We start from the raw sequence: 12,437 nt of genomic DNA, 5'->3' as shown, positions 1-12,437 counted from the left end.
ACCCTTTAATGATGCAAAACACCCCACATACATTTTTTTCCACATACATTTTTATGATTAAGTTCACAAATAATATAATGAGCACTTTCTAAGCAATACCTTAAGATTCATAATCCAGTTGTAAATCCTTCACCTCAAGAGGGGCCCTGCCTGTGCTTGGGGCTCACATGGTTGGTTCTGGCCAGACCCCCAAGGAGGCCAGGGAAGCTGTGTATCCTCCTGCTGCCAGGATCCCCTCGGGTTCTAATCCTCCAAGGGTCCAGTCTACAGAAACCAAAGCCATCCAGGTCCAATCACTTGATTATGGAGGGAAGGGAAGTAGAAAGGGCAGACCTCCTAACTTAACGGAGGAGCGGGAGAATCACGGGCGGTGTTCACTGCGCTCTCATGCATTGGCACCACCTATGTGCCAGGCAGTGTGCCAAGCTCTGAGGATGCTGAGATGAGTGAGGTGTGAATAGTGACACTGTAGGGTCCAGATGAGGAAGCAAGTTGTTCTGTATGAGATTATTTGGGTGCTCCAGCTGGAGCAGATAAAAATAGCTACCATTTATTTACTTACTTACTTACTTACTTACTTATTTATTTATGACAGAGTCTTGCTCTGTCACCCACGCTGGAGTGCAGCAGCACAATGTTGGCTCACTGTAACCTCTGCTTCCCGGGTTCACGCCATTCTCCTGCCTCAGCCTCCTGAGTAGCTGGGACTGTGGGCGCCCGCCACCACGCCCGGCTAATTTTTGTATTTTTAGTAGAGATGGGGTTTTACCATATTGGCCAGGCTGGTCTCGAACTCCTGACCTTGTGATCCACCTGCCTCGGCCTCCCGAAGTGCTGGGATTACAGGTGTGAGCCACAGCACCTGACCAAGAATAGCTACCATTTAATGAGCACTTACTATATGCCGGCACTGTCCCAAGCATTTTGTTATATGAAGCTCATCATCCCAAATCCATGTTGTGGAAATCCTTAGCCCCATTTAATAGGTTAGCAAACTGAGGCTCAGAGGTGAATTGAAATACCCAGGGGCCTCGTACCTAGTGGTGACAGAGCTAGAAACAGAATCAAATCACTCTAGCTCCAAAGCATGGTTTGCTTCCAAAGACACACTCCCCTTACACACAGGGTGTTGGACACCACCATGGAGCATGAATAGGAATGGAGGGAGCAGAGAGTCCTCCAGGTAGAGGGAAGCATCTCTGCAGAGACTTAAATAGTGAACATTGCCTGGCATGCTCTGGGAATAATGATGAATGCAGTGTGACTGGAGCAGGGCTACCTGGAGGAGGAGGCCAGTGTGGGAAATGTCTCGAATGCCAGGCTGAAGTGTTTGGACACTGTGTCACAGGCAGGGGCAGCCAGTAGAAGTCTGTGAGCAGAACAGCGGTGACTGGGTCAGCTGCCTTCCAGGGAGCTGACTCAAGGGGCAGGGCTCAGAACAGGCCAGGGGAGTCAGGAGAGAGGCTAAGGGAAGGGGGCTTCTCTGGGCTCCAGTGGTCTAGGTGGGTGTTGTGGGCCAGAGGCACTGCTCTTTGCAGACCCAGCCTGGGGAGCTGGCCTGGGATAAGCAGCGGCTGCTGCAGGGAATGGTGTCACCAGGACTGGTGCAGACATGGGTTTCTGCTACGTGCCAGCCCGGGTGTCCAAGATGTCTCTGCCAGCCCCAACAGCTGGGAGACAGGGGTGGGTCTCAAGGCTGGCTATAAGTGCTTCTCCCAGTGGGGCTTGGCTGCCACTGGAAGAGGCCTTGTCCAGAATAACACCCACTTTCTGAAGTTTCCCAGTCTCATAAAGTAATATCTCATTACTTCAATGATTTGATACTTATACTGATTTATGGATTATTTAAATAATGTATATAATTAATGTCATTATGATTTATATTATCAATAAGATAAATTGTTTACATATTAAATATCTAAGTAAATGCTTACCAAAAAATGTAAGGATCTCTTCATACATTAGCCTGTGGGTTTCCTCATCTGTAAACTGCTGGCTCCCATTTTTGCTCAGTTTTCCAATGGTGGTTGCTGCTTTTTCCTGGGGCTCTTTAGGAGTCCATTATATATTCTAGATTCTTGGCTGGGTTTAGAAATTGCAATGCTCCCATTTTGTCCTGTATCCTTTAAGCTTATCCGCATTTCTTGGAACAGAAATCCTTAATTTTGATGTACTGAAATTCACCATTTTGCCTTATTTTGTGTGTTTTGGGGCTTTGTTTAAGAAATCCTTCCATATCCTGAAGTCACAAAGATATTCTCCTGTACCTTAATTGAGTTCTAGTTCTCCCTTTTATGGTATGCTTTGATTCATCTGGAGTCCATCTTTGTATGGCTGTTAAGAACCTGGTCTTTCTCTATTCACATCTCCATTTTTCTCCATGGAGCGAGGGAGTTTTCCAGCACCATCTATCAGGTCGTCCTGGCCTCAGGGGATAATGGTTCCCACACATGACTCTGTCTGTGAGTTCCCTTCTCTCTTCCATTGGGATTAGGGCTTCTCACAGTGAACACCACTTATTCCAGAATTGTCTGAAGAGTTATAACAATGTAGTTCCTGGGCCCACCAGTAGAGTAGGATCAGAATCTCTGGCTGTGGACCTAGGAGTGTGCGTTTCCCACCTTCTGGCAGAGACTTTGCTGTGCACTGGAGTTTTATGAACTATTGCTCAAATGAAGACACTGTCCTTGAACAAATGACTATTATTCGATTCCTTCAGTAAGCACTTATTGGGGTTCTGTGCTGGGCACTGGAGATGCTGAGATAATAAGGCATGTTCCCATTAGTCAGGGAAGAAGCAAGTAAATGAACAGGTACACTGAGAGCTGGGCCCTCAGGGGACGCTGGGTTGGAGATGAGTGGGAGGCAGTCACGCTGGTGTGTAGGAAGCTGTTCCAGGCAAGGGGACAGTGCGGGCAGAGGCTCAGGAACAGGTCCTGAGGTTAGGCAAGGGTAGGAGTGGTGTGGGCAGCAGGAAACAGATGAGAAGCAGGCTGGGGCCAGTCATGCAAGATCTCACATGCCAAGCTGAGGAGCTGGGATTTTATGGGGTTTAACGTTAGGATAATAATAGCTAACATTTCTGCAGTGCTTACCTTATGCCAGGCGGGCACAGTGCTCAACCCCTCACCTGGATTATTGTATTTAATCTGCATAAGGACTCTGTGAAGTGTTTGTGTCAGTCCCAGTTTAAGGGGGAGAGTGGGAAGGTGAGGCCTTGATTAATTTGACTGTAGGGACAGGGGATGGGGACCCACAGGACCCAGAGGTGATGCATTAAACCAGTCCTTGAAATGGGGGCAGGGATTTGCTGGCCATCGTGAGGAAAGAGACTCCAGGTGGAAGCATTTGTGTGAACAAAGGCTTGGAGGTTGGACCACTGAAATCCGCAGTAGCTGAGGCTATACCAAGGGACTTGTGTGAATTAGCAAATACAGCAGAGCTGGGCCAGGTGGCAAAGGCCTTGTGAGCCAGGCTGCAAGCAGAACTGGAGGTAGCAGGGGTCTCTGGTAGGAGTTTAAGCAGGGGAGGGGCATAAGCGGGGTTGGGCTTTAGAGCCATGGTGGGACACCAACATACTTTGGAAAAATGACAGAAACCACACCCTACAGATCCATGGTTACCTAAAACACAATCCCTCACTGGCTCTTGGTTCCTAACCTTTAAGAAGGTCCTTAGGAAGGACTCTAGGAGTACAGGCACTGTGGTTCATGCCTATAATCCCAGCACTTTGGGAGGCCGAGGAGGGTGGATCACTTGAGGTCAGGAGTTCAAGACCAGCCTGGTCAACATAGTGAAACCTCATCTCTACTAAAAATACAAAATATTAGCTGAGTGTGGTGGCAGGCACTTGTAATTCCAGCTACTCAGGAGGCTGAGGCAGGAGAATAGCTTGAATCAGTGAGGCAGAGGTTGCAGTGAGCTGGAGGTTGCAGTGAGTCAAGATTGCGCCATTGCACTCCAGCCTGGGCAACAAGAGCGAAACTCCGTCTCAATCAATCAATCAATCAATCAATCAATGAAGGAAGGAAGGACAGACTCCAGGAGCATACCCAAAGGGGATATAGTGGGGCCAGGAGCAGAGTGGGAGTCCTTTTGGCCTCCGAAGGTTATACCATATGGACTGCTACCCCACCTCCAGACTAGCCCTTGCATGAGGGTGAGGAAACAGCTATAAGGATCCGCATGGATCCCCAGAGTAGCCTCCCCTGAGAGAAAGGAACTCAGGGTTATCAGGGGCCTGAGCTAGTTAATTTCAGACCCGGCCCAGGAGCCCCTCCAGCCAATTGTGGCTGCAACAAGCATGCCTTCCCTGCCCAGGCCTCACCCTGGCATCCTTTGTCCTTGGCCTCTAGAAGGAATGCTCCAGGACCCCGCCCCCTCCACCATCCTGCAGGGCTGGCTGTGACTCAGGGCTTTTCTGTGTGTTCACAGATATCAATGAGTGTGAGCAGCCAGGGGTGTGCAGCGGGGGGCAGTGCACCAACACCGAGGGCTCATACCACTGCGAGTGTGATCAGGGCTACATCATGGTCAGGAAAGGACACTGCCAAGGTAAGGAACGGGAAGGAGGGAGGCGCCCTGCCACCCCACTACCCACCTCTCCCTCCCCACACACTGCCCACCACCAACGCGCCTTCTAGCTTGTCCCTGCCCCGGCCCCTTGATGCTGAGCCCACGCCTATGGACAGAGACACGTATGGGAATTTCTGAGCCCTTCCATCCCCTCAGTGATATTCTGGCATCCTGTCTGCCAGCTGCAGCAGGGGAGCATGAACAACTTTATCCCTATGACACCTTAGGAACATCTCTGTAACCTCTGCCCTCTTGCCTTGAAAAAAAATGTGCTCTCCTCATGGGGCAGAGGAAGAGTCGGTGTGTCTGGGAGTGTCAGCCTTCTTGTTAGGCTTGTTAGATTGTGAGCTCCTGAGGGCTGGGCCATATCTTTAGATGGCCCATGCATGGACACCTGATAAGTACCCAATAAATGCTAGTGGGAGGAAGGAAGGAAGAAAGGGAGGAAAAGAGGGAGGGAGGGAGGGATGTTGGCTGGTCTGTCCCAGACCCAGCCAAAAGGTGCTGTGACACTGCTAACTGGTCTCAGACCCGCGCCTATCTCATGCCAGCTCTGAAGAGCGAAACTCCGTCTCAATCAATGAAGGAAGGAAGGACAGACTCCAGGAGCATACCCAAAGGGAATATAGTAGGGCCAGGAGCAAGGTGGGAGTCCTTTTGGCCTCCGAAGGTTATACCATATGGACTGCTACCCCACCTCCCTGGCAGGTAGGTGGGGCAGCTCTGCTGCCACCACATCCCCGTCAGGCTGGGGTGTCACAGGCTTGTAGGAGGCCCAGGGTATATGCTCTCGAGACTGGCTGGGACAGGAAGAAATGAGGGTAAATCCATCCAGGCGCAGTCCAAGAAGAACACGGCCCTGGGTCCAAGCTTAGGCTGAGACTCCTCCCAGCCTCTAGGTTTCCCTGGTTGGGACTTGCCTGCTTTCAGAAGGACCTGGAAGTCAGAGTAAGAGCTTGTGTACTTTGTGAAAGGACAGCCTCCCTTCTCAATGCCACCACCATGGAAGCAAAGTCCAGAGAACCAAAGGAGAGAGGTGGCAGCAGGTGCAGGACAGACAGCTGTGCCTTCAGCCCCAGTGTATCACCTCCCAATGCCTCCCTCTTGGTCTTCCCCCTTTAAAACTCAGGCCTACCCATGACCAAAGCCAGAACCCACCTGCCTTGTCCTCCTTAGCACAATGGAGATAAGACAGCCTGACATCTTCAGGAGAACAGAGAGTGATGGCACCCACCACTGACAGGTGCCTCCTGTGTCCCAGGTGGCTGGGTTAGGTCCTCAATAGATTACCTCATTTAAGCATCACAATGACGCTGTGAATTTGACATTAGACTTTATCAAAAAGAAAAGTAAAATGAGAGGAAATGAACCAAGAGAATACCAGAACATTAAAAGCATCAGGTTTAGGCTGGGTGCAGTGGCTCACACCTGTAATCCCAGCACTTTGGGAGGCCGAGGCAGGTGGGTCACTGGAGGTCAGAAGTTCAAGACCAGCCTGGCCAACATGGTGAAACCCCGTCTCTACTAAAAATACAAAAATTAGCCGGGCGTGATGGCACATGCCTGTAATCCTACCTACCTGGGAGGCTGAGGCAGGAGAATCACTTGAACCCAGGATGTGGAGGTTGCAGTGAGCCGAGATCACGCCACTGCACTCCAACTTGGGCAATAGAGTGAGACTCTATCTCAAAAAAACAAACAAACAAAAAAATCAGATTTATATTAACCAGTCTGTGTTAAGGGCACAGGGTCTGGTGCAGACAGGCTTGGGTTTGGCTTTTGACGCATGTCTAGAAATGGAACTGTAATGCCCATCTCAGAGATGTTTGTGAGCGTTGGATAAGCTAATGTATACAAAGTGCTAGGCACTGTCTGGCACATACAGACCCTGAGTAAGTAGGGGAAATGTTACCGTCAGAGGGTAGTTCTTTTTCATGTCCAGGCTCCCCCATAGCCCAGCCCTCTCCTTCCCTTCCCAAGGAAAGGTTCTAGACACACACCTCATCTGGGAGGTCAGGCAGAGTTCCTGGCCCAGGGCAGACACTCTGAGTCTGTTGAAAGAAAGAATGATGTAGCTCGCACACTTCTCCAGGTTTCCATCGGTAACCACAAACCCGGCCCATCACCCTGGGAGCCCAGTCAATTTCCTCTCCCTCTTTCTTCTTTCTCCAACTCAGAAACCACTCTCTCCACTGAAACTGAAAGTCTCTGGTGAAAGGCTGAGTGGTCTGGACAGAGGCCCGTCCAGCAGTCTCAATAGCATTTCCGACGTACCGGGACTCCAGGTTCCCACGGACAGGGGATTAGACTTCCCTGCAGACCGCCAGGGCCTTTCATGTCGCCCAGCCATAACCAAGGTCACCTGAGCTTCTGGCCCCTGCCTGAGTGCCTTCCCCACCCCCACCCCATGCTCTCACAAGCAGCAGAGGTGAATGTCTGTACATTTCCTCATCCAAAGGCTGATCTGTGGTTAGAGAAGCTCCAGGATTCTCCCAGCAAACCGACAGCAGCTTGGCAAGCTAGTCTCTGGAGTGATTGTTTCTATGGGCCCTTTGGGGTCTTTTCAGCAGCCTTATACCAAAAAGACGAAGAGTGAGGTTTGAGGCATACTCTCCCACTCTTTGGTCAGCAAACGTTTGTTGAGCACCAGGTGTGTCGGCCTTGGGCTGGGAACACAGGAAGAAGACAGATGGCTCCAGGCTTCAAAGACAGAGTATTAAAACCCTCCAAAACACACCGTAATCTCAGATTAACATTCACACCCTAGGCCAGGCAGAAAAACTGGAATATTTCTGCATCCAGTGACTGGTTCCAGTCCAGGCACCAAGATGCTGGTGGGACAGCCTCAGGGTAGCTGGTGATAGAAGCTGCTTCATTCAGAATCTTCCTCTGGCTTCTTTGAATTGGCTTGGCTAATGGTTCAGTTATATTCGCTTCCACCCAGGAGAGCCCTTCTCTGGCTCAGGTGGAGTCTGAGGGGCTGCTTTCATCTTCTGTCCTCCCCCTCCCATTCACATGTGATCGTCACTGGCTGGGGCTCTGGTCTGAGGAAGGGAACCAGCAGCAGCCTGCCAAGATAGACAAGGTTATGCTGCGTTAACAAACAACACCTATCTTATTGACATAGCAGCCAAGTTTGTTTGTTTGTTTGTTTGTTTGTTTGTTTGTTTTGAGACAGAGTCTCTTGGCTCACTGCAACCTCCTCCCCGACTGGGTTTAAGTGATTCTCCTGCCTCAGCCTCCCGAGTAGCTGGGACTACAGGTGCCTACCACCACACCCGGCTAATTTTTGTATTTTTAGTAGAGATGGGGTTTCACCATTTTGGCCAGGCTGGTCTTGAACGCCTGACCTCAGGTGATCTGCCCATCTTGGCCTGCCAAAGTGCTGGGATTACAGGCGTGAGCCACCACACCCGGCAGCAGCCAAGCTTCTATCTCATCAGTGCCACATGTCCATTAGGGTCAGCTGGAGGCTCTGCCCCATGTTTCCTCATTGGAGATGTAGGCTAAAGGAATAGCCCAGTCTCTGTGGAAGAATAAAAGAGCACTCTGGAGCGTTGCACAAATTAAATGGTTTGGTCCATAAAATATCCATATCATACCCACTTACAGTTCATTGGCCCTCACTAGTCTCATGGCCCCACCCAACCACAAGGGACTAGGAGGCACCAGCTTACCATGGTCCAGAAAGTGGAGAGCTGGAATGCCACATGCATCCTAAATGCCCAGCATTAGGACACTACACACACCACCTCCAAGAGATGTACCCAGCATGTTTGGGGCAGGACAGACTTCAGGACCCTTTGTTCCTGGCAAACCTTGTCTCCTTCCCACATTGCCTGATCCCTGCAGGAAAGGTCCGAAGACTTCATTTTTCCTGGCATGGATTTAGGAGGAGCTTTGCCTCAATCTCGTTCTCTTCGTCCTGGAAGAGGTCATCCAGCATCCCTGAAACAGGGATTGTTGCTTATTCTCAGTGGCTTTGTCCATCCTCCTTCAAGTACCTCGGCCAAGGCCAACAGGTCATGGCACTAGCCTCTGTCTCTTGGGTGGCCAAAGTTAGTCATCTTGGATCCTTTATTTTCTCCATCTCTGTCTTTACAGAAGCCCTTAGAATAGTTAAGATGATATCACCACAACTCAAATAGGGGCTGGGGCACCTACTTGTGGCTGCCCTCTTGCCAGAGATGAGCCTTATCTCAGTGTCCCCAAGATTTTATGGGAATTGTGGGACTCTTCTTGCAGAGACCCACCTGAAAAACTACCTGCCCTGTGGCGATGTCCCTGTCTTCTGGACCCTCAGGCAGAAACTTTAGGCTTGAGAGGGTCCCAGTCCTCTGGGACAGAGGGCTTCGATGTGTCCTGACTTCTGGAAACCAAACAACCTTGGCGAGTACTCACTTTCACCCTCCACTTTAGGGTCCATGTCCTCTCCTGCAGTGACAGCTGCTGGCTTTAGTTCCTCTGCAGAAAGCCTGTTTTTGGACCCTAGGCCTGCCTCCCACACTTCCTCCATGGGTGCTGAGTAGGTCTTCCTCTGGGGCAGTAGGACCTCTAAATCTGCATAAGCTGGTATACTTCCTCTAGGAGAATGACAATTACCCATTTAGGAAGAAGAACCCCTCCTCTTTTCTTGGCCAATGGACCTGTTGTGAAGAGTGAGCCAGAGCCTTGATACTCTGCCAGAGGGGCATAATGTCCTCCGGCAGTGTTGACTCAGAGTTCAGTCCCTGTGACAGGACCTCCCTCACTCAGTCCAGGTCCCCTGGGTGCCTAGATGATGAAGCCCATGATATGCCAGGTTACATGGGGAAGAGCCCTCTCCACGGCTCCGGGGAGAACTAGCTCCCTCCTCTTCCTGTTGCCACTCTCCCTTCCTGGGTCCCCTCATCCCCTGGGTGTCCAGTTGGTGTCCAGGCTTACCCCTTCTGGCTGACTTTCCTGGATCTCACCAGCGTGGGTGCCAGGATCCCTACGTGATTCTTGGCTGGAAGAAATGTCTGACAACTCTGCAGCAGAGAAGCTTTGCCGGCTCTACCCTGCAGTCTGCACTCAGCCTCAGGGCTGGTCTTGGCCATACCCAAGATTGGGGCTTCCTCCATGGTCCTCATTTCCTGCTGCAAGGAAGCCCAAGTTGCCTTCACTGCCCCTCTGATGATCTATTCTGGAGCCTCTGGAATCCAGTGAGCTGCTGTGCCAAGCACATCCCAGTAATGGTCACTGCTTATAAAGGATTAGGAATTCGCCAGGGGATAGATGAAAGCCCATCCCAAACCGTGGATCCTCTGACCCTCACACAGCTGGTGGTAACCACAGCCTACTGCACCCACCCAGGGAGTCTCCCTTTCTAATGTTTAAGTTCTTCCATCTCCCTCTTTTGTCCCGGACAGTGGGTGAGAGGTGGAGTTGGGAACACAGGGTAGCTGTCATTCATTCCTAGTTTTTGTCTGTCCATCCCTTTCCCCAACTAAGGGCAGGGACAAGGATTTGCTGTGTCACAGACCTACCCATGTACTATGTTCCCAGGGATGACCAAGGGAGGGGCTGCTGTTTTGCAGATATCAACGAATGCCGTCACCCCGGTACCTGCCCTGATGGGAGATGCGTCAATTCCCCCGGCTCCTACACTTGTCTGGCCTGTGAGGAGGGCTACCGGGGCCAGAGTGGGAGCTGTGTAGGTGAGGGCTGCTGGCCAAGGCACTGAGCAGGCCATTCGGCCTGGGGACCTCTGGTTGAGCCCACACACGGAGAGGGAAAGAGGTGGGCAGAGGGAGGTGGCTTGGAGGCTGTTGTCCTCCATGATCTAGCTGGGTTCCCAGATGACGCTGGGCACAAGTCACTAGGGCTCTGCCCTCTGAATCAGCTAGGGTGGGGCCCTTTTCTGCTCATTGGCCATGTTCATTCTGGAGTGACTGCCCAAAGTCCCAGCAGCTTCTGTAGCTGAATCCTGTGGTGGAGCGAGGAGCCTAAGGGTCTTAGGATGGGGCCAGGCCCTTCTGCAGTTCCCAGGGAGGAGGGGTCTCCTGCTCTTCTGCATCTCAAAAGCAGCATCTAAACAGCCTGCCCACTGCACAGCGGGGTGCTCCTCCCTCAGAAGGGCAGCAGGTCTGCAGTAGGAGGCGTGTGCTCTTTTCCTGCAGCCCCCTCAGGAAGAAAGGCTCGGGGTTCAGAATGCTGGGAGGGACTGAGTGTTGAATAGACGCTTTGAGGCTCTGGAGAGGGCAGACGTTTCCCAGGCCCTCGAGGCTGCCACTCAGCCACCTCGGCATGACTGGCCTCTCTCCACACTGCCCGCCCACCCTCGGAAGCTGCTTGTTGGGTTGGGATCATGGGTTGTTTGGTTGGCAGGTAGGAGGTCATGTAGGGTTCCTGGCACACACAGTGAGGGGAGTCAAGGGTCTTGGACACATCCCTCCAAGTATCCTCAGATGAGCCAAACCAGCCCCAGGGCTGGGGGACCTGGCCCCCTGCATGGGTACATGCAGAGTGCTCTGAGTTACTAGATAGGGCTGAAGTGAGCCCAGGGGATAGGTCGCCCTGCCCTGCCTAGGTGGGAGAAGGGAACATGGCCTCATGGCCTCCCCAGGGTGGCCTGCGGCTCCTCTGAAGGCTGGTTTCCTGGCCTCATAACTGAGATGCTTGGAGCTTGCCAGCGGGGGCTGCAGCAGGGGAGGAGGCCAGCCCACCATCTAGGACCTCTCTCCCACAGATGTGAATGAGTGTCTGACCCCCGGGGTCTGTGCCCATGGAAAGTGCACCAACCTAGAAGGCTCCTTCAGATGCTCCTGTGAGCAGGGCTATGAGGTCACCTCAGATGAGAAGGGCTGCCAAGGTACAGAGATGCTGAAGTACCCCTTCTCCACAGGCCAATCCAGCTTGTGGCTCCCTCTCCTCTGCACACCACGCTTGGCGCCCTGAATCCACCCCTAGCTTTGCATCCCTATCCACACTGACCTAACACATCCCTGCCCAGACCTGTCCTTCCCCCACCCCTGCCTACCCACCAGTCTCTGGCTGTCCTGGCCTGTCTGTCCTGCAGAGTCCCACACAGAATGCAATGCCCTGTTTCAGATGTGGACGAGTGTGCCAGCCGGGCCTCATGCCCCACAGGCCTCTGCCTCAACACGGAGGGCTCCTTCACCTGCTCTGCCTGCGAGAGTGGGTACCGGGTGAATGAAGACAGCACTGCCTGTGAAGGTAACCCTGGGGAGGCAGTGGAAGGGGACAGAATATAGGCCGTCTTACCTCCCGAAGAACACTTCATTTGTCCCCAGTTTGGGGCTGATGTCGAGGGGCTCCAGACTAGGCTAGAGGACCCCATACATGGACTTGGCCCCAACAAGAGCTTATATTATAATCCCCAAGTTCAGAGTGAGGACAGGAGGAAAAGCCAGTCACAGAGACAAGAGGGAAGCTGAGGGCAGGGCTGCCCCGGGAGTGTTCTAGGGAGGGGGTTTTAGGAAACCTCCCAGGGGCTCAGAAAGGGAGGCCACGGTGAGGTTCCTGCATTGCCCAGGGAGTGGGAACCCTCCTAGGTCCCCAGGTGAGCACTGTCTGTCTGCAGACCTAGATGAGTGTGCCTTCCCGGGAGTCTGCCCCTCGGGAGTCTGCACCAACACGGCTGGCTCCTTCTCCTGCAAGGACTGTGATGGGGGCTACCGGCCCAGCCCCCTGGGTGACTCCTGTGAAGGTATGAGCCTCCATGTGGGAGAGGACACAAATGGGATGCTCCTCTGTCAGGGCCATGGTGAAGCCCAGCAGGTGGGGGGCTGCTGGGGCTGGAGGAGCTGCCATCATCCCGCTCCCCAAGAGTCGCTCATGAGCTTCTCCCAGCTGTGCTGCCTCACGAGGGGATGGTGCCC

The 12,437-nt window shown here is 52.5% G+C and overlaps 1 protein-coding gene across 2 annotated transcripts in view; it reads left to right on the top strand.

Moving 5' to 3' along the window:
• LTBP2 (latent transforming growth factor beta binding protein 2) overlaps window positions 1-12,437 on the top strand; it is a 118,854-nt gene that overhangs the window by 95,631 nt on the left and 10,786 nt on the right. For both annotated transcript variants that reach the window (XM_017880500.1, XM_017880499.1), the window contains exons 18-22: window positions 4,435-4,554; window positions 10,134-10,253; window positions 11,285-11,407; window positions 11,647-11,772; window positions 12,140-12,265. In XM_017880500.1, the coding sequence (XP_017735989.1) occupies window positions 4,435-4,554; window positions 10,134-10,253; window positions 11,285-11,407; window positions 11,647-11,772; window positions 12,140-12,265 (615 nt within the window). The remainder of the gene's footprint in view (window positions 1-4,434; window positions 4,555-10,133; window positions 10,254-11,284; window positions 11,408-11,646; window positions 11,773-12,139; window positions 12,266-12,437) is intronic.

The sequence above is a fragment of the Rhinopithecus bieti genome, unplaced genomic scaffold, assembly GCF_001698545.2.
Source record: "Rhinopithecus bieti isolate Rb0 unplaced genomic scaffold, ASM169854v2 scaffold_11380, whole genome shotgun sequence".
Taxonomy (NCBI): Eukaryota; Metazoa; Chordata; class Mammalia; order Primates; family Cercopithecidae; genus Rhinopithecus; species Rhinopithecus bieti.
Note: the sequence above shows the minus strand (reverse complement) of the source record. Positions and strands in the feature narration are given on the sequence as shown.